General features: G+C 48.7%; 10 protein-coding genes across 10 annotated transcripts; all 10 read right to left on the minus strand.

Moving 5' to 3' along the window:
• Positions 1-65: 65 nt before the first annotated feature.
• On the minus strand, positions 66-3392 carry TEOVI_000780500 (uncharacterized protein; the record flags this gene model as incomplete). The annotated part of the gene is made up of 1 exon (XM_067221951.1): positions 66-3392. One exon carries the CDS (start codon positions 3390-3392, stop codon positions 66-68), a length of 3327 nt encoding a protein of 1108 aa, XP_067078052.1.
• A 561-nt stretch (positions 3393-3953) lies between these two features.
• TEOVI_000780600 (glycosyltransferase family-like protein, putative) lies at positions 3954-4781 on the minus strand (the record flags this gene model as incomplete). The annotated part of the gene is made up of 1 exon (XM_067221952.1): positions 3954-4781. The coding sequence occupies one exon, from the start codon at positions 4779-4781 to the stop codon at positions 3954-3956; it is 828 nt and encodes a 275-aa protein (XP_067078053.1).
• Positions 4782-5119: 338 nt separating this feature from the next.
• On the minus strand, positions 5120-7294 carry TEOVI_000780700 (N(2), N(2)-dimethylguanosine tRNA methyltransferase, putative; the record flags this gene model as incomplete). Its single annotated transcript, XM_067221953.1, has 1 exon — positions 5120-7294. The coding sequence occupies one exon, from the start codon at positions 7292-7294 to the stop codon at positions 5120-5122; it is 2175 nt and encodes a 724-aa protein (XP_067078054.1).
• A 587-nt stretch (positions 7295-7881) lies between these two features.
• Positions 7882-9183, minus strand: TEOVI_000780800 (actin, putative; the record flags this gene model as incomplete). Its single annotated transcript, XM_067221954.1, has 1 exon — positions 7882-9183. One exon carries the CDS (start codon positions 9181-9183, stop codon positions 7882-7884), a length of 1302 nt encoding a protein of 433 aa, XP_067078055.1.
• A 1064-nt stretch (positions 9184-10247) lies between these two features.
• Positions 10248-11951, minus strand: TEOVI_000780900 (katanin, putative; the record flags this gene model as incomplete). The annotated part of the gene is made up of 1 exon (XM_067221955.1): positions 10248-11951. One exon carries the CDS (start codon positions 11949-11951, stop codon positions 10248-10250), a length of 1704 nt encoding a protein of 567 aa, XP_067078056.1.
• A 1644-nt stretch (positions 11952-13595) lies between these two features.
• On the minus strand, positions 13596-14951 carry TEOVI_000781000 (uncharacterized protein; the record flags this gene model as incomplete). The annotated part of the gene is made up of 1 exon (XM_067221956.1): positions 13596-14951. The coding sequence occupies one exon, from the start codon at positions 14949-14951 to the stop codon at positions 13596-13598; it is 1356 nt and encodes a 451-aa protein (XP_067078057.1).
• A 1644-nt stretch (positions 14952-16595) lies between these two features.
• On the minus strand, positions 16596-21272 carry TEOVI_000781100 (AMP deaminase, putative; the record flags this gene model as incomplete). The annotated part of the gene is made up of 1 exon (XM_067221957.1): positions 16596-21272. One exon carries the CDS (start codon positions 21270-21272, stop codon positions 16596-16598), a length of 4677 nt encoding a protein of 1558 aa, XP_067078058.1.
• Positions 21273-22186: 914 nt separating this feature from the next.
• On the minus strand, positions 22187-23575 carry TEOVI_000781200 (uncharacterized protein; the record flags this gene model as incomplete). Its single annotated transcript, XM_067221958.1, has 1 exon — positions 22187-23575. One exon carries the CDS (start codon positions 23573-23575, stop codon positions 22187-22189), a length of 1389 nt encoding a protein of 462 aa, XP_067078059.1.
• Positions 23576-24513: 938 nt separating this feature from the next.
• TEOVI_000781300 (uncharacterized protein) lies at positions 24514-25578 on the minus strand (the record flags this gene model as incomplete). Its single annotated transcript, XM_067221959.1, has 1 exon — positions 24514-25578. The coding sequence occupies one exon, from the start codon at positions 25576-25578 to the stop codon at positions 24514-24516; it is 1065 nt and encodes a 354-aa protein (XP_067078060.1).
• Positions 25579-26163: 585 nt separating this feature from the next.
• TEOVI_000781400 (uncharacterized protein) lies at positions 26164-26892 on the minus strand (the record flags this gene model as incomplete). The annotated part of the gene is made up of 1 exon (XM_067221960.1): positions 26164-26892. The coding sequence occupies one exon, from the start codon at positions 26890-26892 to the stop codon at positions 26164-26166; it is 729 nt and encodes a 242-aa protein (XP_067078061.1).
• Positions 26893-27601: the final 709 nt, after the last annotated feature.

Consider the following 27601-nt stretch of genomic DNA (forward strand, 5'->3'; position numbering starts at 1 on the left):
TATCCGTATACCTACAGTTTGTAACACACAGAGGCACCTCCCTGCACGATTTCACTCACCTGCGGTTACTTTTCTTCCTCCCCAGGCACTGGGGCATCGTCTATGCTGCCAGATAAATTAAGCATCTCGGACAACACCGACGAACGCATGAAAGAACTTCGTGGCCTCTCGTGAGTGTTTATCTGCGACCGCCTGCGCCGGCCCCTGCGATTATTCTCCTCAGCAAGCTCTGCATTTGCCTTCTTTAGTTCTTCCTCCCGCATACCAAACTCCCGTGCTAATCTACACTCATGTGCCTGCTGCATCTGAAGCTCTTTGCGAAGCCTCTCCCGCTCGGCCTCAGCTCGTTGACACTTCTGCCCGAGCATTTCATAACGTCGCTGGACCTCATTCGCCACCTTCTGTAATGCCTCGCCCCTGTTCTTTTTGCCGATAGCACTTCGGTCCTTCCTCCCACACAGCGAACATGGCTCTTCGGGGTGTGCGGGTGGCATCGCCGGCGGTTTCAAACACTGCTCGATGAAGCTGCTCGTGGAAAGGGCTTGCATGCGAAGCGCAATATGCATAAGCGATTCCGTAACATCATGAATCATATCCCGCAGAACCATCGGAGTCAGTTCAACGTCGGTTGGGGGGTTCCATTCGGGGTGCAGGTACGCGGCCATGTCAAAATCTTCAGCGTAAAGCGCATTTATTTCCTCAGCAGTGCAGTCCTTCACATCCATAGCAACCAGATCCTCCTTAGTGATGGGCCGCATCCGCCGGGTCGCTGCTGAAGAAGGTTGTCCGACTTCTGTGCATTGCGACGCCGTAACCACATCGGTAGTGAAGGTCCCCTCTTGCGCGTCAGCGTTATGAGTATTTTCCAAACCTCTGGGGGTGGTGGAATATGAATAAGCATGGGATTCGACGGCGTGACTTTTGTTCTCCACTTCATCATCTTTCAATTTATCGTCAGGCAATGCTGAAGCAGGAACGGGCTCCTGTAAGGAATTCCACTCGGCGAATACATCAAAAACACGCCGGCGATGTTTCTTTTCTACCTCGTAAGAACCAACGGCGGAAGCTATCATCGCCCACTTTGACGAGGCAACATTGACAGTGGACCTGTGTTTCGGCAAATCAACGTGGTCGTATAACGGTTGGCAGACCTTCTCAACGGTATCCATGGTTTTAGACAAGACGCTGATTAGACGATACGACTCTTCATATACTTTTTTCTCCGCTTCCTGATGTTCCTTCTGCTTCATAGTCGCTAAGCGAATTATGGGTGCCTCAGCTACTTTGGGTTCTGCTGCATTTGTCGAAGTGTGGTGGTACAGCGCGTCCATTCCTTTATTTGTCGACTCAGTGTAGCTTTCCTCTAGTTCCATAAGCATGCTTAAATGTAGGTCCGCCGAGTGCTTGTAAAACATGCTATCCTTTAGCATCAACCGCTCAATCAATGTATCATATTTTTGGGCCTTCTTTACATATTCATTGTTTACTTCTCGCAACGCTTGTACCTCACTTTGAGCTTTTTTCAACTGCTCCCGAAGCTCAAAGACCATTTCCACATCCTTGCTTGAGGCAGAAGCAAGTTCACGCCGCATCATAAGCTCTTGACGTGCGCGATCCTTACAGTAGCTCACTAATGCGAAGCAGCTCGATGAAAGGTCGTTAATAACAATTCGGAGGGAATCAAGAAGCGCACCGCGCTCTATGCAGAAGCTTCCCACTTGCCGAGATAATTCGGCGAGCCCTATATCGATTGTTTTCATAACCCTTTCCGCAGACTGAATGTACTGCGCATGTGCATCGTCAGAAGACTTAAGTGGACATACATTGGTGAACTTCTCTGAGGAGCCAACAGCCCCTAAGCCGGCAGGTTTGCCGTCGTCTAGCTCTTCTGGGATCAGCAGGAGCGCAAGTTCCTTGTCTGCAAGCACCTCAAGATCCCCCGACCCTTCCTCAAGCATACGGTCCAGGGTATCAGCAAGCAGATAAACCTGCGCTCTGCCCGTTGCATTGGCTGCAGGAAACATCAGCGTCTTCTCTGGCACGCTGCTGCTTGGCTCCCGTTTTGCCAAGTGTGGGTGCTGAAGAAGCCTAGTACCCGGAAGTGTTGGTTGGTGAATAGAAACCCAAAACTCTGGTGGAATGCGAGACGAATGAAGTGATGTGATGCGCTCCGTTATGCCGCGGCGCGCCGCACTTATTCGGGAAGCGCTTCTCCCCGGCCACTGCTGCTGAACCTTCTCATATTCTTTGCTCACGGAAAGCACGGCATCTAGTGCAGAGAACACGGGTTTGTGGGACGGGTGCAGTTTAAGGTCACAACCGTGTCCATACGGGTCTCCTTGGGTGTTAGTTTCAATAAGGTCACCACCAACCACTGCAACACTGGGACGACGTTTGGACGCAGCGTAAGCAACCACCTGGTCAACGATACTCTGATCATCACCTGCGGCGGTGGAGAGCGTTAGTGTCACAGATGCAGGAATTTTCGCGGAAAAATTATCCTCCGATGCAGTGAGTATCCCGGGTAATGCCTGCTTTTGCAGTGGTGACAAGTCCCCCTTCGGGCTTGCCGTAAAACTACATCGAGAGGGTGGTGGTGCCGAAAGATGGGAGTGGTAATAACCCGGCGGGGCCCGCGAAAATGGGGTACCCTCGCACGAAGCGGGGTGCACCTCCCGCGGTGTTGATTCATCGTTTTTCTGCTGCTTACAGTACATCTTAGCTTCCATCATCTTTTCCACAAAAGGCGGCTCTAAGCGACTCACTTGCTTGGAAAGCGCATTAACTGCGTTGCTAGGTAACAGTTCGTCGAACTCCTCTATCGCTTGCTTGGAACGGCATTTCAGTAGCTGTCGTTTGCGGTCGCGAAAATGACCTTTGCACAGCAACCTGTGGATCGTCTGTGCGGTGATGCGGTCGTCAAGTACAGGTTCATTTTGCGACTTGGTTGCCTCTTTCCATTCTGTCACATCCGGTAATGTAGACGGGATGCAGGGAAGGTGCCTGGTTAGCAGCGCTACAGTTTCATCCTGCACTGCTTGCATCGAAACGTCAACAACATCGGATCGTTGTTCCCCGCGTTGCTTTCGTGAAGACGACTGAACTGAATACTGCCTCTCCGCCGGCAACGGTTCGTAGCGGAGCTCGAGCCGTCTCATTATTGGGTCCATCGTCTCAGGTGCTGTCGCCTGTTTAACAGCAAACATAGATTCCTTGTGTCGGGGTTTCCCGCCGTCGGTGGGTGCACTATTTCCACTCGATTTTGGGCCTTCAAAACGTTTCACCGCCGAAGCCCAGGCACTGGCACTTAACGTTGCTGAGGACTGCATCGATTCATTAGCTAGGTGCTGCACCGGCGTTGGATCCCCACTGTCCGACTTGGAACTAGGCATCGTTGAGTGTGTACGGACCTTGCGGCACCACCTCCCCACCGATGAACTATTCTAAGGATAGATACAAAGATACACACAGAGACACAGATACGTATATATATATATATATATATACCTTTAAAGAAATTTACTTATATATATATATATATATATGAGTTGATTCTTGTAAGCGGTGCGTTTGTTGCTATCTCGAAGAGGTCGCGCACCTGCCCTTTACGGTCACGGGAAGAAGGAAAATCAGTTAGAAAATAAAATAAAGAAAATTGAGTGAAAAAGCAACTTTCGGCCTCGGGAATCATGACTAAAGGACACGACAACATTAGGGGGTAGGGTAAAGACCCAATCGAAACAGAAGAGATAAAACGTTTCGGGAGAAAACACCAAGAGTAATAACGAACGCCAATCGAGAGTGTTGCTAGAACAATGGAGGTGTACCACTACCACAATGCGTTACGTCAATTGCCGTAATGAGTTCCCATCCTTCTTGATTCAAACATGAAGGAACGCGGACACGCGGGGTTTTCAGCACCTACACGTGTAATTACGTATCACGCTGGACCCTCAGCGAACGGACGTCCCCCCTCCTACAAACTCTCGCATACGCCGCGCTGCATCTTCGAGTGGGGGGTTGTCTGACGGCCTCTTCTGCACATCAGTTCCGAACGATGTGATCTGAATAGCCAATGATGGCTGAAAGACATACGTCATGGGATCAGAAATGTAACTGTCTTGTGCCGCCGGATCTTCCGTCACGACGCTACAAATATGGGTGTCCACTTGCCACGTCATCGGCAGTGTGTGCTCAAGGCACCTCTTTGCAGCGGCGTGGTGAAGAACGTAAGCTGTCAGCTCACGATGTCCGCTGTATGCATGCCGAACGCCCACATCAACAAAGGGTCTTGGCGGTTTCCCACTAGCGAGCAGGTCGAGTCCACCAAGATGCACGATTCCCCAATCGCTCGGAACACGCGGCCAAACTTCTCTCAAAAGTCGGGGAAACTTGTGGTGGAACTCAACATCGTCTTCCAGAATCAATGCACACTGATGACGCTTCTCAACAACAGTTTCCCATATCTTTCTGTGGCCCAACGCACAACCGATAGCACCGGGAGTTAAATCCATACCAAACAACTTTTCCTCAAGCGGCAACAGGAACCGTTGGTATCCAACGTCTGTTACAAGGCCGTTTCGATGAAGCGCTTCCACATCTAGCGCCTGCCCATCAACACCACTCACACGGGTAACCTTCGCCGGTGGTCGAAGAAACGTCTCTAACTTCGCCCGGGACAGCTGCTGCTGTACGTGTGCCCAGCGGTCCTGGCGGCGGTCAAGGTTAAGAACATAACAAGCGTCAAATACACTAAACCACTTCACGGAACGGCAAAACATTTGCTGAGAGGACAAGTGTTGTGCCACCAGGAACGGCACTCCCACCTTTCCTTTGTTTATATATACAACGAGGAGCGGTCTGGTGTCCTTCACATTGAAGTAAATCGAAGAGAAAGTGCATGTGAGTAATTTTTCGGGGCACCAACAGCCACAAACAACAGAGAAATCGAGTTCACGTGGCCGACGATAATTATTTGCATAATGTGCTTCTCTTTGTTGCTTGTCAATTTTACAGAACCCCCACATTAATTGATGGTTATTAAAACCCGTTAAGTGATTAACCGCAGGGAGGTGGTGGGGACGTGGTAGCAGGAAGCACTACCCTTTTTATGTGTTTCTCATGGAGCATCGACAGCGGAATGCATGGCCCCTTGGTGTTTTCGCTTCGGTCCCCAGTTGGGGGCGTTGGGAATAAACTTCGCCACGCCTGTGACAGCACCACGGAAATCAAATTGCTTGTCGTAGGAGAAGTCAACATCCGATAAAGGTTTCACTAGCGGCACGCGTTGATCTACCCTCCCTTTCTTCCTGGTTCCCCTCTCATTACTCTTTCCGTCACCGCTTCCACAACCCCCGCCTTCAATCATGGCGGGAGGAGAGGTCACACGATCAGAGTGGATATCAAGCACCGCATCCTCTTCTTTTCCTCCTTCAACAACTCTCTCATTATTTTCCTCTTCGTACTTCTTCCATTGCATCATCACACCGACCACAATTTCCGGGGGGCAATCAGTCTTGATACCTGACGGTGCACAATGCACTTGACTGCAGCGGTATCCCTTGCGTCCTAGGGCTCCAATAAATAGCGGGGCGGGGGGACAACGGACACGTACAAAAGAGGCGACGTCTGGCAACTGGTAAAAGAGCGGGGTATCGGCTAGTTCTTCCATTGCAACACGAACAAGGCCCGATATACGCGCCACAGCGGTAATATGGTTAGCAGAAGCGCGCCGCTCAATCTCTACCAATAGCTGCCCGAGAAATGGCGCACTCTGCGTCGGGGCCGCGTAGATGGGGCCAGACAGCGACACAGATGCTCCGCAAACACAACAACAGTGACCGCGCAGTGAAGATGGAAAAATTTGTTGGAGACTAGGGGAAACTATCTTGGGATTCTCACGGCGGGATGGAGCTGCAGGGAATCGTTCCCACCCCCATTCATCAGCCTTGTGCGCCTCCCCACCCTCGTTGGTGCCTCTCGCATTTCCTGAATCTGAGAGGCGATGTTCCTCACTTTTCGCCGCATTGCCTTGACTTCCGGCAGTCACGTCTTCTCCCGCATTGCCTAGTTTTCGAGACCGCTTCTTCACCCGCATACGTGAGACGGCTATTTGTCTAACCCAAAACGCGGGGCAGTGGTTGCACTGAATGAGATAACCCAGTTTACATGGGCTGAGCTTCACCTCTGCCGGCTGCGTGTACACACGAACAAAGCAACGAACATAGAAATCGATATGCAGAGAAAGCAACGGAACAATGTATTTGCGGTGTTTATTAGCCACACGCTCCACGGCAGCGAGAAGGATGCGCACTGCCATCTCGTGGCACGCAGCATTTTTCGTAGGTACAGTGTTGTATTTTGCGTGACATGTGTCTGGGTAATTCCCACACAAGATAGCGCTGTCAGTACTCGTCACGAGCAATAGTCCCCCTTCCCTAATGCACCGCATAGCACCTTCAAGGAAGGGGGAAGCGGAACCATACGGGTCAAGATCAACGACGTCCACAAGTTCTTGCTGTATTAGGGGCCTGATACCCCTCGCCTCACCAGACTCTGTATCAACGCCATCTTTACACGATCCGTTTTGCGTGGCAGCAAGGCACAGGCGATGGCCAGGGTTAACAGTTGGATTGGTAGCGAGCCTAAACATAAGATCATTCGCATCGTCCAAATTAGCAAAAATTGCTCCCCCGCTTTCAACTGTTCCTGTTGTCTCATCCACGCGAATACAAGAGGACGGGAAGTTTTCCTGAAAAGTCGGTGCAACACAGGGTACCTCATTAAACTCACAGTTTCGTCGAATGCATTCAACCGCGTCACAGTCGATATCATTGGCAATAATAAACCTCACATCTGGAATTTCTTTATAATACCGAATGGCCCGAAGCCCTGTTGCGCTTAATGCCTCAAGAATAGTAATGCCACGGCGCGTACCACCCTTATTCTTCGGTTCCTCCTTTCTCAGCTGTGAGAAGCAAGCAATCACACAGACACTCAGGTCACGGTTCACCACCTGTGCAGGGTTGTAAAACACAGCTTGGCCACATTCCTCATCTTCTTCACCGCAGGTATTGTCCTCCTTGCTGTTTAGAGAGCAATTAGGGGCGCAAGAGTCATCCTTCCTTTGCTTCCCAACCTCCTCCTTGTCAATGTCACTGAACCCTCGACCAATTTGAGTACTGCTCCCGGCGGCTGGTGGAAACAGAACCGCGGTGGTACCCTCCACCACCACCGTGTAGCCACGTGGAGTTTCCTTACGGAGTCCCTCGGTTCCGAACAAACCGGAGCGCATAGCAGGATGGTGAGCCACTACTGAACCACGTGAGAACCCTGGGAGAGAAAGTTCGTGCTGGAGAACTGTAAAATGATGAAAAAAAAAGGAGGGAAACGACTAAAAGAGATACAGGGAACCAAAACTTCGACCTCGGTAAGGAGCAGCAAACAATCTAGCAATCGAAAGAAGGCCGTACGGGGAGGGAGTGTAGACTTTTTTCTTTTTGTGCAATCCGCCAATGGACGACACATTCTTCCACAGGGATAAGTGAAGAGATCTTATCTTCTTAGGATTACCCCTAACCCAACTCGTGCCCTGTCGCTGCTGTTGCTTAGCATCCTCTACAGCGCGCGCGTCCTTGTATATATATTACATATACGTACCCACCTGTGCGGGCGCACACAACGTAAGCGGCAGTAGGAAGAAACTTAGGAAGGTTGACAAGTGTTTCACATTTCTTCAACAACTGAACATTGTGGGTCAAATTTGAATTCAACGGTGCCGCGCCCCTGCTGAATGTACACAAGAACAAAGTGATGGAAAACTACCGCACAGCCAAAGGTGGAGCTTGACAGTGAACATTTTTAACGCAAACAACATCCACACTACTGGCACTTGCAGTGCACAACGCGGTGTCCTTGTTCTTCATATTCTTGCCGTGAGACAGCAAGATGCGGGAACATGGAAGTGCCTGCGAGCATAGAACCACCAACCCATGCACTGTACACGCGACAGGGAATATCATTAACTGCTATGGGTGTCACCGCCTCGCTGGTGTGGGTTTCCCTGTAGAGCTGTGTTACTTCTGTTTCTATTCTTTCCCTTGTGCCGGGAAACGAGACATTTCCACCGGAGAGGACAATACTAGCATAAAGCTGCGCTCGAATAACCGGCTGACAGTTGTTGATAGCAGCAAATGCGAGCCAACTAACACCCATGGGAAACGATGGTTGGAATATTTCCCCCAACTCTGTCATGTAGCGTGACTTGGGTACGTACTGGCTACCCAAAATACCAAAATCGAAGAGAGCCTCTGTCGTCAAACTGCGATGGGTTGATATAGGAATGGCATTACCATCCGGAAGATAAAAAACTCTTTCATCCGACGAGTGATCCTCTCTACCATCCTCAAACCCTTCGCCAGGCGCGCCTTCAAGTGAGAGATCATAGTCGCATTCGCCAGGAAACTCTGATGGGGAAAAGAATGCGCTGGGTCCAGTCATGTTGAATATAGGGGGCTTGACATAACAGAGATCCTCCTTAGCATTGTTGAGCACTTGCATTTCCATTGGTGTACCAAAGCTGTAACCCTCAAGACGGAGCAGTGAAGCAAAATACTCTGTCAATTTCTCCCCCGCAACATCACTCTCCGCTACGTGTCGGCCGAGGGCATAACCCTCATGCACCGGTACAGCCATTGTGCGGTCTTTGCCGCTGTCAATCACCAGCCCTGTCGTAAGACCATAGCTATACAAGCTAAGAACCTGTGATGCGCCCAGGAAGAGCGAATGCACATGGAATGTCTCCATCATAAGTTCCAGTGTTTTCTCCTTTTGTGAAGCAGGTGTGTTAACAGACTGCGGGACAATAAAACAATGGCTCTCCGGCCTCACACGCAGTTCAGAATACATGACGTGGCCCCACAGTTTCTCCATATTTTCCCAACTTACCACCCTGCCACTCTCGATGGGACTACTAACTGTTAACATCCCGCGTTTGGCGAGGGCAACGTCGCCAATTTCGTATTCATTCATTCCTGCTGCCACCGCAACACCGCGGTTACGTGGGTGGCCGACAAGTGCGGGGATGTCCAAACGGGGCGCTCCGTCACTGGCATAACCGGCGCGGAGGTGGTGCGAGCCGCCGTCTAAAATAACAACAGGAGCTCGCTCCGTGCTGCAAACCATTTGAGGTAAAGGTGAAGGAGTACAGAGTAATCCCAACAATAATAACGAAAAAGGAAATGGTAATTGTAATTGTAATAGTAATTATCTAGTTTAGTGTTTGCCCTGCACGTATGATTTTTGGCGAGGCGGTAACTTGTCACTCTCAGGTGTCTAACTGACTTTCAGTAAGTAAATAATTAAGTAGTTGCAAGAGAAGAGAGAAGAGGATAATACGAGGAAAGTCCGTGAAAAGAAGAACGAGAAACGGAGCAATGTGACCGAAAAAAGACGACGAAATCATAGACGCTAATTCCAAAGATGACGCCCACCATAATTCGAATTTTCAACAAAAAGTGAAGAAAATACCACTGCAGAAGAGAAAACTGGTAAGTCGATTCTGCTCTTCCCCACACGCATGAAGGTGCTAAAAGACGTTTTTCACTTAGGAGTAAAAAGATAAGGAAAGAAAACCACAACCACAACCACAACGACACAGGACTAGAGAATTTAAACGTGCCATATCAATGAAAGATGCACATGAAAAAAAAGGGGGGAGCAACAACTTACCGTAACAATACCATCGGTAATAACATAATGTAATAGAGGAGAGAGGGAGATAAAACAGCTCCCTCGAGTGGTCGCAAAAAGAATGCGTAGTCCCTAAATGTATATATTTATACCTAACGAGTGCTTCGCAAAAGCAACAAAAGTGCCTGCAAACAACAGCACATATAACAAAACGATCAAGTAACATGGGGGGGGGGGGTAATGTAGAAGAAAGAATAGGGGGTAAAAAGAAAAATAACGGCACATTCAAGCGGGGAAAAAAGCCCAACGCCAACCTGTGCGTGAGCAGTGACAACAGAAGACGCGCACAAGAAGATCACAGGCATTGCCAGCTACACGATCCACACAACAGAAAAACAAAGAAATCGAAATCAACCCCCGTATACGGGCCTTTCTGTCGCCACAATCCTGGGAATGGCGCGTGTTTACTGCACCAGGTGATTGACCACGCATCGCAACAGCAACAATTAGGGAAGATGAAGGGTGAAGAGGAGAGGCATGCAAATAAAATACTGAAATTATGACGACGCTCCGGAGCCATACTTGCGCGCCCAGGCCTCAAACTTACTTAAATCCGACTGCTGCACGCTGCTCTGCGTACATGCCACGCTAGCCATAATATCCTGCATGGTGATCACTGGTCGTTGAACTACACCTGATTTCAGGTCGGATGGACTCCCGGCACCCTCTAACTTCTCAATCATGAGTCGAATGGGCCGCATCATTGCCTCACGGCAGATGACATCAATATCAGCGCCTGACATACCATCCGTAGCCGCGGCGCATGCATTCCAGTCAATATCTGCCGATGCCGCCGATGCAGTAAGAATCTGCCGAAACATTGTCGCCCGTGCTTCATGCGTTGGAAGACCAACAAGAATACGTTTCTCTAAGCGACGCAACATTGCACTATCAAGATCCCACGGAGTGTTACTTGCAGCAAGAACAAACACTACCTCGCCACCGCGCCGTTTTGACAAGCCATCCATTTGTATCAACAACTCTGTCTTCATGCGTCTCGACCCTTCATGCGTCCCTTCACCGCCGCGCGCTGACATGAGGGAATCGATCTCATCTATAAATATAGTGCTAGGCGCATAATGAACAGCTATGTCAAACAACAAACGCACTAACTTCTCACTATCGCCACGCCACTTGGACACAACACTAGATGCGGAAATATTAAAAAATGTGGTACGACACTCCGTCGCCACAGCCTTCGCAAGAAGTGTTTTGCCTGTTCCAGGAGGTCCGAAAAGAAGAATACCTTTCCATGGGCGCACAATACCCGCAAACAGTTCTGGATATTTGACGGGCATTACTACAGCCTCCTTTAGAAGACGTTTCACCTCATCTAGCGCCGCTATACTACCCCATCGCACATTGGGGTTACTGTCGAGGATGTCACGTTGTATTGTCATGGCAAGTTCCTGTAGTTCCACCGTTGGAAACCGCGGCAGCGGCTTCAGCGCTCGACCGAAGAAACCATCATCGTCAGACCTACATGCAGCCGCATCCCCACTAAACTCCGGTGCCGCCTCCACACGCATGCCCGCCAACCCGAAAGGACACTCCGTTACTACCGGCCGCCTCGCATTAGACCCCGGTGGTGAACTTGGCGATGGACCCAATGGAGGAGATGCCTTATGAGCCAATACCAAACCACGGGCGAGACACTGTGCACCAGGACCTGGTCGCTTTAACTCTTGCGCAGTGCTTTGAGGTGCTTCACCCACAGAGGCGGCATTGCCATAAGTTATGGGCCCACCATTTGCTCTGAGAGGTTGCGGCTTCGGCCTTCCACCGAGTTGCTCATTACCTCGCCGTCGCACGGCCATGCGTTCGCCACCGGATGGAACATCTACACAACCCTCTTCCACCCCTTCATTGGCTCGAAACAGTTTGGGGCGGCGATTGAAACGGAATTCAAAATACTGCTCATATTCCATAATAATGGAGAGGAGATCTATATTATCGGCTGGTGAGAACTTTTGAAGCGACAAACCGCTTTCCTGCTGAAGCATCTGCAGCGAACCCACGTATCCCTGGTCCAGAAGAAATTGTGAAATAAGTACGATAGCACCCTTCACACGCTTCAGTCGTATCTTTTCATTATCCTCGCGAGCTTTCTGTTGCACCTTTATCTGCTGGAGCGATGAGCCTGGGGCGCCTTCTGGATCATTAGAGAGCGGCTGAAGGCGAATGTTACCCTTTTTACTCATATCCCAAAAAAAAAAAACCGTCTGTTCCTCCCTCTCGTATGGTGCGCACGCTCAAGCGGAATCAAAAAAAAAAAAACAACGAGCAAGAGAGAGGAGTGAAAGATATATTAATATATATACCGTTACACTCTTCTACGACGGTCGGTAGAACCAGAAAAGAGGAAAAAACAAATAAATGAGCTATGATTCAAATCCCCTTTGTATTTTCACTGCTTCTCCACTTAGCCACTGATTGACCTTACCAATCTCGTAGAAATTATATCCCGTGTTGGTCTAATACACAATACAAGGGCAGTTCTATGCAAGGAAGCTATATAAAGAAGGTGAGGTGTGTGATATATTCACACCTAATATGGGAGTGAACTGATCCGAAGTGATAATACGTAACGGATCTCTACTCGTTAAAGCATGTAATCGGTTTATATTTATTGTTTGCGTGTGTACAGGTTCGGCAAAGAAATTAAAGAAAAAGGTGGGAGGAAAAATATACATATTTATATACATGTATTGCTTGTACAAAAAACAGTAGTGCAGAAAGCTTCCTCGGGGAAACGTATATTCAAGAAAAATAAATGGCACAAAAAAGGACGTTAAGAGTAAAAATCAGGCTCAGGATATAATTACACGGTGTCGTATCAGAGCGGGCGGGAGGAAGAAGAAAATTAGGGGGTTTGGTGTGAAGCAATTAAAAGATCAGATCACTTCACGTTCACGGTGAAAGCAAGAGTTTATGGACAAAATGATAATAATAATAATAAAGTCAAGGCATCCCGTAGTCAACCTGATGAGCGGCCGGCTAGTGTTCTTCTCTCATGTGAACTCCCTTTTTAAAGAAAATAAACCGAAGGTGGACGGCATAACAAGTGGTCGGAGAGTAAAGAAAAGAGAAACAACCTCCCAATTTGCTCGTTCACTGCGAGTTATGAGGTTTTCGAAACAAAGAATAAGACGCAAGAAAATTAAGAACAAACCCCCTCAAGGGAAACTAAGAACCAACATCACGGAATATATGCATTGCCATGTGAAGCCACAATCGTCGTCCCTTGGGAAAAAATGGAACTTGATCTTTAAAACCTCGGAATTTTTATTTATTCACCGACACCATTCACTCCTGCAACCCATTCAACCTCCCCTTTATGTTCATTTCACACCCCATCATCTCTCACCGATCCGCTTCAGTTTTGTGAGCACACAACAAACACATACACGCATATGTGACATCCCTTAGAATTCGTAACACTGATTCGCCTCCCTCATTTTTAACGTAATCTTTTTTCATTTCCACATCACTTTTTTTTGTTAACGACTCCCTCGGTTGCTACTCTTCCGCCATACAAATAAAGCAGGTAATACCTGTACGAAGAGAAAGAATAATAATTGCTTTAAAAAACATTTTCACAAACAATAACGTTGTTCTCACTGCCGTCATCAGCGTCGCCCACCATGCAATAAAAACGCGCACTACGGTATATATATACGTCTGTTTTTCGGAAGGATTTCAAATGTAAGGATGCTCATAACTCACTATATTTATATATATATATATATATATATATATGCAGATATACAGATATTTATCGCACCGCTTAGAAATGGCGGGGGAGATGCCATTTCCACCTTACACAAATACGCGTACACCCGAAGTTATTTGCTTGAAGCCGTCGGGGAGACCGGAACCAAAACGCGCTCAAGGATAAACACGTCAAAGAGCGTCCAGCGTCCGTCCCCTTCCATGTAAAAGCAAAGTAACTTCCGTACAGCCGGGGGACTGCGTCTAATATCGACAGAATTGCCATGCAGCTTCTGCACCAGTCGAGTGCAGTCCAACTGTAGCGGCCGACCAACAAACATTCGCTTAACGAAGTCCACCAAAAACAAACACTGACGAAATATGCCCAAAAAGAAGCTCGGACTGGTGTACAACCTTGCGGCCTCTACACGCTCGTACTCACTTGAGTAGCCGCATGTGCGTTGGTAAAACCAGTCGAAGGCTTCACAGTAACGTTGTGGGGGCATCACCACGTCCAGTGAAACAAATGCAATCGGCATGAGTTTGGGGGCTGGTTTGAGCACTCGTTGTAAACACCCAATGCTCCACGTTTCCCGCTCGCCCACCTTCTCGGGATCAAACTTTCCAGAGGAGAACGAACATTTCAATGGAGGGGAGGAGCAGGCACCTCCAGTTGTTGCATCAACCGATACGGGTTTCGGACACTCCTCCCCATTTTTTTTCCATGCAGCGTATTCCAGCAAATCATCAGAGGATTTCACGAGAAACGGATTGAAAAGTTTCATATCCGCGTCGATAACATAATCATCAGGTGCGGCTATATCAAAAATATTGAAATCTAAAGTCCGCTGTTTATCCCACATTTCGGAGAGATGCTCGGAGAGACCCTGCGAGAGGGGTAATACTTGTTTCAGTGCCTTGCTAACTGTTTTGTGAAAAGCATCTGTGCCCTTTGCGGATCCCTTCTCCGAAGAAATAACTGCCTCACCCACTATATCTTCCTTCACACTATAGTTTTTCAACAGTAAACCCTGTAGTTTGGCAAGTGCTACCTCACGTGCGACAGGCCTTCCAGTCGGTCCATTGTGCGAAGCAGCCTCCCTAAGGGTTTCAAGCAATACGCCAAGGCTGCGGTACGATTGCTTGGCGCCCTGCAGAAACTCCTCGGCAGTGCACCCATTCATATCGCTAGACCAATGATCAAAACACTTCATGGCTGCATTATTATTGTCGTTGGAGTCATCACCCTCCGCGCTGACTGCCTGCTCACCTTCTGTTCGGTCAGGTGGGGGCGATTCCATTCGTCTGCGGCGAATAAACACCCAATCGGACTTTAGTTGAGCAGCGACCGACTTCATACTTCCATGCCTGCTGCGGTAAAGCGAGAATGGAACCGAGGAACAGTACAAAAGGCGCCGCGCCGATGATACAAAGTTGCACCCAAGTAAACCAGCGGGGTGAAGCGCGACTGTCCCGCGTGGCCACCTCATATTCCCTCCCCTAGATTTCCTCTCTTTTCTTATCTTTTCCTCTCGCTACTATTATTATTATTATTATTATTTTTTATTTTTTTACCACCGCTGCTGTTATTGTTACAGTCAGTCGGTAATTTTCGACCGCAAACCGCACCCTGCGTACCTCCGACAAATTTCTTTCCCGTGCTTCGTATCTTTCGCTTACTTACGCTTTTCGATACGTACTACAACTTCCGGCTCAAAAGGTTACTAAACAGACGCAAGAACAAAACCAAATGCCGTGCGTGTTGAGTGTGTCGGGTTGGCACGTGAGTAAAAAAAAAAAAATGGGGAAGTCAGGAAACAAACAAAATGAAAGGAAAGCAAGAAAGCGGTGGAAAAAGTAAGAGAGAAAAAAAGGAGAGAAACAGAACTCGGGAAAAGCGGGCACCACAGGAGGGTAGAAAACAAAAACAAGACAAAACAAACAAAAAAAAACATACGTGTGTGGGGGGGAGTTGGGGGAGAGGAGAAAAGTAAACAAAAGAGTTGCAGCAGCGGTTTCAACACTGTGCAGGGAAAATAATGGTCAACTTTTGACTACCGGTTTAGTCCATCGCCCATTCCTCACCTATCTCAACAAGTCGAGCTCGCCATAACGCGGTTAAAATAAATAAAGAACAAACATGAAGGGAAAAAAATGAATGTAGGCCACAAACATCACAGCGGTAAACACACAAAAATACCGATTATTATCACAAACGCATGCACTGCATACAAACGCTTATGTTTCGACACACACACACCTCACCAACGAAGATTCAATTCTTTATGCAAAACACGCACTTGTAAGCAGTTAATTACCAAAAAAAAAAGCCATTTTCACAAACGTACTTCGGGAAAGGAAAATCGAAAGTCCAAATAAGGGCAATAACGATTAATAAAAACTTCCCTTTTTACAATAAATTAAAACGAAGCAGTGGGATAACCATCTGTCTGCGCCCATTTCACCCTTGAGACGAAGAAATGCTCATTCGATGAAAAGAGGAGACGACTGAGCACCATCGCACGCGTGTACATATATATATGCACGCATGACCGCAAACAAAAGGAAAAGAAAAATGGACGGAGCGCTGAGGGGAAATGAATCACCCAGCTTTCCGCCTGTCATACCACTGCGCAGTTAGATTCGAACATCAGCTTGTGCGACGCACCTGTACACACAAAAAAAAAAAGAAGGAAAAACGGCGATCCAAGTCTTCTCCCTGTCGTCCGCACTCCGCGAGCAGGAAAGTCAAAAAGGGTTGTAATAAATTGCTCCCATGAGTAAGGGCGTGGTTATTTGTTTTTGTTTTGTGTATATATATATATATGCGCATGCATATTTTGGTTGTGTTCGCTCACCAGATCTCCCTTCCCGTATTCTCCTCCCCGACGGATGCACTTGACAAGAGGGAAGAGGAAGAAGAATATCATGCGTTCGTTTAACCCACTTGTCTTCCGCAGCACATCCTTCTTCCTCTTCCACATCACCTTCCCAGTAAGCACATCGCCGCACTTAGTTAAGCAACAGCTACGCCAAGAGAATGGCATGAAAACAAAAAAAGGATGAAACAAAAATAAAGACCCTCAAAAAACATAACCAGAAGCGACAACGACGGGGACAACAAAAGAAGCACACTACAACCGAGAGGGTGCTACTATTATTGGCCCCGTAAGAACAGTGGTTGCTTTCGTCCTAGACTCCACCGGCGATGCATATTCACCGACACCTTGGTTTTTTAGTCGTTGCTTCATCACTTCATCGCGCGTAAGACCCAAGGTAGTCATCGTATACAACCCCTCTAACTGCCAAGTCATGATTTGGCTCGGGGACACCTCCTTTGATGCCACTGCCTCAAGGTAGCTCAGTTCTTCCAGGTATACCTCATACCGGAATGTGCAGCGAGATTGCGGCACACGTGTCAAACGCATATCGTTGCCGACTGCACTGCGCAGGGCGTACAACTCCCCAAGCCACTTTTTCTTTCGGTACGAAGGAAAGCCGGACATCAGAACACTGTTTTTGGCAATCTCGCACAAATCCACCTGCGACAAGTTCCAGTAGTTTGCAGCAGTGCTGTATTCCTCGATCAACGGTTCCTCCGTGTGATGAAAAATGAGCGCCCCATCGGTGGAGAGCGCAACATTGAGGCCACGCCGAAAGAACAGTGCAAAGGGATTCTCGTTATACCTGCAAAATAGGGCGTTATTGGAAAGGGGGGTGATTCCAAGCGGTATTTGTCCGAGGTAATACAAATATTGCAGCACCGGAGTATCCTTAAGGTTGATACCGTGATTAACACCATCCGCAACAAGAAATGCCTCGGCCATGTGCCCAGGGTCGCCACTCTCACCCGCGTGTGGGCGCAACGAAAATGTGGTTAGCCCTCGTGCTGCACGGTAGCGGTTCAGCGAAGTGATGTTAGCCCACATGTAATACAACCAGTACATAAATGGAGGATTCTCCACGGAGGTCCACTGTGAAGGGGAGGTATTAATCAGCGAGTCAGTTTCTCGCTCACTTTCATTGTCCACCAAGTCGAAACCGCTAACGTGTGCAAGAAAGTAGTTAAGGAATGGATGTTTTTCGGGGTCTATGGAGGCCTGCCATAAGGGAAGAAATATGTTGGTCAAAAGGTCTTCGAAGGATGATAATATCTTGTTCTGACGGTATATGCCGTAAAGCCGTGGTACCTGTACGATCCAACGATTTGTTGGATGCAGCATATCATGGGTGAGGAACCACCGAGATAAGCGGTCCCATTCATCATGGCACCTGCCGTAAATAGAAAGACGGTATTCGGAGAAGCTGTAGCCGTCGGCGGCCTGACGGTCAAACACAGTACGAATAAGTTCGGCGAAGTAGCGTCCACCAATGAAGTTATCTGTTTTGAGAAGCAGTGAACGTAATGCGGATTGTCCCAGTGGGCTGTACCGCCCGTTGAACACGTCGAAGCGGTTGAACGTTGCCTTCCCAGCCTTAACGTTCAACGAGGCAATAGTCAGGTCCTCCACATCGAATGTGGTGCCACTCAGCTTTTCCGCATGTATCTTGGCGAACAATTCACCCAATGTGATGGGGAAACCGGTACTCCTATCGATATCCACCACATCGTTACGATTCATGCGAACCTTCTCTTTGATAAATTTAAGAAGTTCCTTAGCCGTCATCCCTGATGCCATATGGCAGTGGACATCCACCTTAACACACTTGTATATGTCACTCTTCTCACGCAGCATATCTGTTAAGTGGCCCTCTTGGGTTTCCTGGTCGTCGTTTGTAAGCGCTACATGGAGGTTAAACTTGCATTCCAACATGTCCAGACGCCGGTTTGCGTAGCGGAGCATTGATGAATCACTCGATAGGGCCCTTAACTGTCTTGCGTCAGCCTGAAACTTAGCCCAGGACGGAAGAGGCCGAAAGTACTCTTTTGTTGTCGCATTCGCGTTTGCAGGAACCACAACGTCCCTCACCCCATCACGAAAGCAAAAGGTCGTGGGGACTGTCACCCCTTGCTCTCGTACCACAGGGGAGGAAAATGAACGAATCGATGACGAAATGTTACCGGACGCTCGCGTGGACGGTTGCTGAGTTTGCTCCCCCTTATCGTGATGCTCCCGCCACTTTTCCGTAGAAGTGAAGCCGCGACCACTTGACCTGCTGGACCTTTGAGACGCGAGTAAAGCCTCCACCCCCGCAGTACCTGCCAGTGAAGCCAACGGGGCCGCTAGTTCGTAATGGACAGTAAAAGCTTTATAGTACTCACGCCGCTGAAGCGCCTCCACCACACACCGTGCTTCACTTCTTTTTCTACCTCGCGGTCCCAATACGACAATGCGTGGGAATTTGATCAATTTGTCCACAAATAGCCGCCTTCCGCTGCCGGGCATTGTCATTGCCCCGGATACTTTCTCCGGAAGCGGTGGAATATCGAAGAAACGCCAAAGGTTCTCCCGGCGTCTCTCCGCTGAGGTAGAGGCAGAGGACCCCGTTGCCAGTAACGACCAACCACCATGCACCAAAAAATCCTCAGAAAGTCTCTTGCTTTCGCTGTGTCCGCCCCACTTAGTAAGTCCCTTGCGAAACAAGAGATCCATTTCATGAGTGAGAGACAACTCACGAAAGCGCAGTCGTAGGGAATTCACCTGTGTCACCGTAAAGTTGTTGTTCTGCGCACTCACGCGTCGCCACGGCCCACCAATAAACTTACACCTCTTCTCAATATCAAAGTTGATGTACCCCGCCGAGTTGAGACAAATCTCCATAACCTCAGGCGTACTCACCTGATGGATCTTCATGATACCGTTAAGTTCTTCGTTCAGTGCCTCTTCGTTTGTGTGGAAGTAAAGAGGGTCAATTGTAGAAACCGACACCCGTAGTCCTGTTTCAACTGCAAAAGGAATAGCACGCTTTAGCATCGAGTACGGAGTGCTGTCGTAGGTGTGGTAAGGTGTCACAACAATGCTACGTTGTGTTAGATAGTAGAAATACGTAAGTGAACTCCATGCAAGGACCTCCAGAGGGCCAACCACCTGGTCCGTGACAAGTAAACCAATGACAGTTTCGACGAACGTTTTCTTACGCGTGCCGGATGTGTAGAGGCGAAAGCGAAGTGGTTGGCGCTTAAGGGGTTCGTAGCGCTGGAACAGGGGCCGTTGTACGTGGGAGGGGTGCGCAGTACTGTTGCCGAATTCCACCTTCACATCCTCTGTGGTGGACGTAGGGGGCTCTTTCGCCGACAGGGAAGAAACGACATGCGTCGCGATGAAGCAATTCAAAAGCTGCACATTGCGCCAAACGTGATAGATGAAAAACGAACTAGGTGGCATGTCACCCTTCTCCACGGAGTACATGGCCGGGTCACCCTCGGTGGGCATCTCCTGCACACCTGCTTCGCCACTGACGAGTACAGAAACAGAAACAAGACGCCGAAAGAGTTGTGCAACATCCGGATATTTTTCAGGGCAAAGGAGTGCGAGCCAAATCGGTTCAAATATATGTTTCAATACATCCTCCATGCTTTTTGCCGTGCACTCGCCACCGTCGCCGGCGGACGGGCGCATGGTGATACGAAGGGAGGGCCAATTCCCCCCTGAGGCGAAAAAACCAGTGCGAACACACCAAGATGCGATGTGTTGCACCTCACCTGGACGGTGGCCAGTGACTGTGAATTCAACCTCCAACACATCCTTCTTATTCCGAGATATCCGAGAAATCATCGGCGTCACAAGACGACCGAGCAGTGCACCCCCATTGCCACTATAAACGTCAAGGAATTGTCGCAGGATCGGAACCGCATTTGCAGCAGTATGGTGCTCATTACGTGCCTCAAGAATGTCAACCGTGTGCGACGTTGTTTTGGAACTGCTCAAACGAAGTCCCAATCCCTCCATTGTGAAGACCCGATCCTGCGGCGGAAGAGAAGGTCCAAAGAAGGCGTCAGCAAGTGCCTTCAACGTAACAGTCCGCTCGCCTGTAGAGTCATGAGTGCCACTATCCTTGGTTGGCATGCTAAATGTTTGCTGAGGTACCGCCAGTTGCACCTCCGAGGTAAAACCCCTGCCTATTGGATTGCGGGCTCTGCCCTTGTCGGTTGCAGTGGAAAGCACGCTTGAGGTAGATAGCACGAGGTTTGGCTCATTGGACACTGTTTTCTGCACAAAGTCCACCACTGATGATGCCGACATGCATGTCCCTACCCGCCGCACGTCAGTCTTGGGGGCACGCCTGAGATTCCCAGGGCCAAGCGTGGGATGGAAATGTTCTTCTCGCCTCATATTAAAGGCGCGATACAACCGATATCGACTCTGCAGGATCTTAACCCGCGGTTCACAAGCTGAGAAGAGTCGAGCGTCAGCAACTATTTGACAGAGTCGCTCAAATTTGGCACGAAAAACCTTATAGTCAAAGGTCGGGTGTGACCGTAGAAACGGATTTAACTTCAAGATGCGGGGAGAAACGAGACCTCTGTCACAAGATAATAAGGAACGACCAGGATTGACTGCATTCTCCGCAGAATCGTCGGGTAAAATGTCTGCAGCCTGCAGAGTCAAGAGTGAATCGTGGGCGGACTCCAAAAGTGTTGCCATCATTCCACGCAGCGCCTCAACATCCTTACGTGCAACCCTAAACGCCAAGTGATCATCTTTGATGGTTGAGAGCTCCGCGCTGTCGCACTCCACACCGACGCCGGAATGTAACAGCCGGGTGTGAAATATTATCTCCAGCGCCTCAACCACGAAAGGGGCGGCATCACTAAAGGAACGGTCACCTTCATCACCCGCGATAAGAATGTCGTGCCAGCGCTGCCCCATCACGAACTTCAAAGGTTTCAATAGCTCAGTTGTGTGTTAATGCCGTAACCAAAGCCCGAGAAAAAATATTGGTGCTTTGCACCCGAAATCAAATGGCACCCCCTTGTTCTTTACTTTTTAAAAAAAAAAGTTCGAGAAACTTCCTCCCACCAACCACCTTCACAACTTCAGTTATATGTGTTACGGGTGCCTCCGTCCTCCCTTAACTTACAATTCCTTCCCTTGCCGCGCGTATTTTAGAAAATAAATTCGGTTTGAAGAAAACATGAGAGAGCTGCTCGTAGATATACAGTTGGTAAATGAGGGAAGAAAGATCATTATTATTATTATTATTACTGTCATCTGACACTTTACGTTCTGTCAAAAAGTGCGTGTTCGTACGTTCAACCACTGATGAGGTTAACAATAGCGTAGGACACGGCAACAACACGTCGGGGCGGGATTAACCACTCAGCAGGCAAGTGAGAAGTGTAGTGAATACGGAAAGAAATGCGTAATACTCAATTGCCGCCACAAAAAGGCAGACATCACTTCCCAACTCGCGCATATAATAACAACACTTGCGTAAACAAGAGATGAAGAAAGAAAGAGTCGAGTTATTCCTACTCGTTTGACTGAGTCATCGCGCTTCTCAACCCCGTCATGTATCCCCTCACTCGCCCCCATGGTCCCACATCACAGGCCTCACTTACACATATCCTCCGTTTTCATGCCATTCTCTTGATTCTTTTTTCCAGGCAAACATACGTCCTCTCACGTGGAATTGACTTAATACTTATATCCATTAAACGTTTTGAAACTGCCGTAGTGCCTATGCAGAAGATTGCTACCGTCGCAAATCCTTTCAACGTACAATTAAAGTTATAACAGACGTTAACATCAACACGAGAACAGCATGGGAAAAAGCGGCATTCTCAGGAGAAAAGTGGAAATTGGTGACGCATATCCGTCCCGTTTCGCGCCTCCAAAGCAACACGCTTATTTCGCCTGTAAGCTTCCACTACGCTCAATCGCAATCTTTCCATCTCCTCCTCCTTGGACAACGCTTGCCCCGATCCACGCGTTACTTTGGTGCTCCCGTCAGCGGGAACAAATCCTAAACGCTCCAACCGCCTTTGCTCACCCATGCCGCCAACAGAAGAAAGCAATCGCAGTCGCTCTGACTGTGGACCTTTCGCTGCCCCCTTCGCACTGCGCTGTGAAGATTGGTCCAGTCGGCTTGCAAGCCGCGTAATGGAAGCATTGCGGCTTGGCACCGTGTCGAAGACCGGTGGCGCTTCTACACGTTCCCCATAACGAACAACATCCACCAACTCACAGAAATCACGAGGTTGATCCTCACCTTTATCCTTCGGGTAGCGCATAGGCCTATGCGGCCCATCACCTGTTTCGGTACCAGAGATACCATCATCAAAACTGATTCGTTTGCGGCTCTCCTTCACTCCATCTAAGTTGTTGCTATCAACCGTCTTCTTGCCTTTCTTGCCTGCCGCACGTTTCTCCGCCGCCTCAGTCGCTGCTTTCTCCTTTTGCATCTTCCTCAGCATCCTTTCGTATGCAATGTCTTTCGCATCGACGGGGTCAGCTCTCCTTCGTTTCTTACCTCCTTTTGTGGAGAGCACCTCATCGGCTAGCTGCTTCTCCATCTCCTGCAACTTTGCCTGCAGTCGCTCCCGCCTAGCCTCCACCTTCTTGCGATGTTTCTTCTCTTTCTTCCTGGCAATGATGGACTCCTTGCTATCATCTGTGATGCTCTCCGCCCCACTCCCATCGCGAGTGCGAAATGCAAGCACCGGGCGCGCCAGCGTCGCAGCAATCTGTTCGTTGAGAGGTACGGGTGCCGCCTTAGTGTCAACAGTCACCCCGGAGTCTGCTTTTTCCGCCGTGAGAACTCGTTTTGCGGCTAACTTTAGCACCTTTGATTTTTTGTTGCGTTCTCCCAAGCCATCACTGAGGTTTCCATTGTTCACTAAAGGAGGAGAGGAAAGGGAAGTGGAGTCACTGCCAATGGGGGTGCCGACACCACCGGGTCCTTCACTCGCCGATGCTGCCGCTGCCGCCGCCTCCGCCACCTTTTCGCGTCGCCGTTGTTTGCGCTGTTGTTCTCGTTCATGTCTTTCCGCAAGATATTGACTAAGGGACCGCTGGCTAATCGAACAATCCCGCCCATTGGCTTTCATGATGGGTGGTTGATTGGCGAGCTTCGTTCGCCGTAGCTCACGCTGGTAGGGCGACAATTTTGGATTCTTATTCCGTTTCTTGCGGTGTTCCTTTATGCGGGGGACACGTTGCCGACGGGCCATTCCGTTTGACTTCGGCGGTACCAAAAGCTTTCGGTGTTTCGCTCTCTCTTCACTCCTATTCCCTTTGTCTCTCCACGGGTTGGTTCTTTCTTGTCTGACCGCCGCTGGAGTTGACTCCCCCACTGCCGATCGCAATAATCAAATGGTACACCCTGTAAGGGTAATATCACGACAAAAAAATAGGGAAACCAGCTCAATCACTCTTTCCCTGAATCTCTGCACCACGACTATAAACGACGAAACATTTACAACAAAAAAAAAGTTAAAGTGAGAAAGACAAAAGAATGAAAAAAGAGATATTAGACCAATGGGTATATCACAAACGTTGTTGCTGGAAAGTTTTTTCTTTACGGAAAAGTTAGAGACCCCTTACCTGCGCGTCCTCCATCCAATGTGATCCCTTTCCTCACCCTATTCCACCAAATGCAGTGCAGGAAGGGGGAAAAAGAGGGAAATACTTGTTCACAAAGGTAAAGGGTGGACAAAGTCATTATTCAGTTTGCGCTTAGTTAACGATTAATGGGGAAACCAAATGGTGACGCAAACATCCGCACAATGGCTTCCACAACACTCACCCAGCAGTTCCCTTCCACACACACACACACCTGTGCTTGTATAGCACAACCAAAGACGCAGCACCGGAGTAAACAACAGACAAACCACATTCCCTGTTCATCTTCACTCGCCCTATACTGCAGCAGGGGGAGGAACGGTTCCTATCTTGCGTTGGTTCTGTCGTTTGTGCTTCGTTTCACCCAGCAGCAGACCGTGAAACCGTTGGCCAGTTTAGATTGCCTCAACATCCGACCAGAATATGAACAGGCCCGTTAATGCTCTCCATCCCCTTGCACAACGCGATCACAGAACATATTTTCCTATCGCGTTTCATTCAGATGGTTGCGCTCTCTCACATAAGAAGTTAACTTACACTAATCCAGCTATATGGTGTTCTCTTCCGCAGAAAGTTGGTTGACAAACTCTTTCGCTGCACTATCCGGCAGTGTTATTGATACGCGGACGCTGCCATCCACTTCAAACTGATCCAGAAGGTGCTTGGCCTTAAATAGTGCCGCCTTCGACACAAACACCAAACGGAAATGTTGCTGGTACAGCGCCCAGCACGTCACGAAGCCAGGAATGTCCTTCAACTGCTGTCGAAGTTCCTTCGCACCGATACGTGAAGAAGTGGCGGCGGAAGCTGTCACCATTTCCGACTGACGCACCGTCGACTGGCGCAATTCTCCTCCAACTGAAGGTGTAGACTGCGAGTGTTCCCCTTCCCCGCTTTCACGTGACCGCTTCATGCCCTTTGGTGACTTCAGAATTGCACCATCTTCATTACCCGCTATATTTAATAAGAATTTCGGAGGGTGCGTAAAGTACGGCTTCCGAGAAAGGCTCGTGACCATATCTTCAAGAGTGTCGAAGCGCGTGCCGCTACCGGTTAGGCCGTAGACACATTCCACTATTGTGTCATCTTCGACCTCCCGTTTATGCCTTTCCTTGCCCTTGGCTTTCGCGACGGGAGCACTGTCATCACTTTTCTTACCTCCATTAAGAGTCGCTGCATGCTTCCCGGGAACAGGAGTAAACACGGTTGAAACATTACCATCAGCTTTACCGTATATCGCTATCTCCACTGACCGAGTCTCGGTGCGAGCCGACACGGTGTAGTGACACTGAGCACGCCCCTGCGATGCATCTGATGTGGTACCCGTTCTCCTTTCCATTTCACAGGAGGGAGAAGAACATCCACGTTCGAATTTCTTGTCCAGGCAGCAGAAGCGGGGAAAGGCCTCCCGGTGTACCTTTGCGAAGTCATTTTCCACATTTGTGATCACTACAACGTACCGGTCATCAACATTCCCTTGTGACGACTTCTTGCTCTTTTCTTGGCCGTTCTTTACAGTATGGTTCGTCTGCTTTTCTACGACTCGCGATCCCTCCTGTTTCTTCCATTTGGCCTTCTTTACCCTTCTGCCAGTTTCCTTCGAGTGCCCCATGCTGTCAAATTATGTCCAACGAAGTCAGTCCAAGTCTTCACCTCCAAGAGAATAGGGGGAAATAAATGTTTATATTCATATATGCTTACCCAATTTTACAATGGTTAGAAAGTCGAGGAATTAACTGAAAATACTGATGCACAAAAATGCAAAGAGGCACCCCATGCATGAGGAATACGAAACGACTCACTTTTATGGATGGGCATACCGCAAACAGGCGGTTCCTTAATAGGCGCAGTTGCAATGAACAACATGGACAATGGCAAACTCTACCATTTATGTGGGGAAAAGCAGTCAGTAACAACCAAATAGTGTGTTCTGAATTTAAAAAAAAAGAAGGCACTAGTACATGTGTACACACATCTTTGCTCGTGTACCTGAGAGGGCGAGTTTTTTTTTGTCTTCAAATAGCTGTGTAAAGGTCGAGAGAAGCATGTGCGTGATTTACCCCTTCCACTCCCTACGAGTAAATGGGCCCACCGGCCCCATCGCCAAACCGCCACTTATTTGGTTCGTCCCCTCCCCTCCCCCGCTGGTGCGCATGATTCGCGCTGCGGATACCGCTTTATAACATGAACACTCCTGTTACTCGTACTTCATATGCGCCAAGCCGATCAGGTCTTCCTTGGCTGAAACCATTGAGGCAAGCAACATTCCAAATATTGTATGCCCCACAGGTTGCCATATAACTATCAACAGTTCTCGCCAGTTCTCTACAAATCCAAACAACAATGCACCCTTCTGTGCCAAGTGCCAGCGGTATGAAACCATTGTAAAGAGCCAATAGGTAGTCGGTAATAGCGACAAAAGAGCAATCACAAACTGATATCGTGGAGAGATATCAGAAAAGGAATCGGTATTCCCTTCCACATGCCTGGTTTGCGTGGTGCGAGGAAAATTGTTTGTATGGCTACCAATATCAGGTAGTGAAGGATGCACGTAAAGTACTCCACGGCACGACCGTATATCAGAGAGGCCCGCAACGGCCAAAAGAACGGCCGATATGGTAATGGCTGCGGTACCCCCACGGGAAAGAGCGCCTGGTTTCGTTGGGGATGCCGAGGTATTTGACATATTATCATTTAAATCAACCACTACCAGCGGGTAGCCTACAATTATTAAACATATATACAAAAAAGCCAGCAGCAACTGCAGTGCCGCTAGCACTCGAACAAGTGCAACACCTAAGCGATAAGTCCTTGAGAGATGTCTCAGCACAAGTACCTGCTCCCCTGCACTTAACACCTTCATCTGTCCACCATCCACGAGCTGGTTGGGCTTCGGTTTATGAGAGGTCTGTTCATTACAGGGCATCAAACACGCTGAAAACTAGATGCGACACAAGGGAAGACAACGTGAAACGTTAAATCTTGTCGAAATTGCCACCGGAAATATAACATGAAGCATGTCCAGAGGGGGGAAGAAAGAATAATCCAACAGCCACGAGCCCTTCTGTCCTCATCACCTACATACCGCCAAGCAACGTATGCAAGGTAATAATAAATTATGTTTAGATCGACTGGCAAAGAATGAATCAACGTCACGGAAAAGAACACGGCACATTCACCCCCCCCCCTCCACTCCACATACGATAATGGTGGGAGTCAAATAAAATCATTAAACATGTATTCCCACGGTAGACACTAAGTTTAAATTTACGAAAAATGACCCGAGACACCCAAATTTAAAATTCAGCCTTACAAGCGGCATTACACCTTACATTTAACGAGACAGGCTGCATTCCCGCAATAATTCATCCCCCCTTTCATTCCAGTCAGTTTGTCCCTCCTCAATTCATTTAGGAAAAAACGAGCCACCGCATCGGTTCCCTACACCAAATGCGTCACTTGAAGGGCCAAACCAACACACACACGCCACACCGCTTCATAACAGCTGATAAACCCAACCAAAACGCGCATGGGGGTTTACATAAGGGAGTTGTTGGCCCAACAGGAAGCGTTACTCAGGGAGAGGAAAATAATACTCCTTTCGTATTTTTTTTTTTAGAATTTTCTTCGTGCCT

This window comes from Trypanosoma equiperdum (genome assembly GCF_001457755.1).
Source record: "Trypanosoma equiperdum strain OVI genome assembly, contig: ctg_1520, whole genome shotgun sequence".
In the NCBI taxonomy this organism is placed as follows: domain Eukaryota; phylum Euglenozoa; class Kinetoplastea; order Trypanosomatida; family Trypanosomatidae; genus Trypanosoma; species Trypanosoma equiperdum.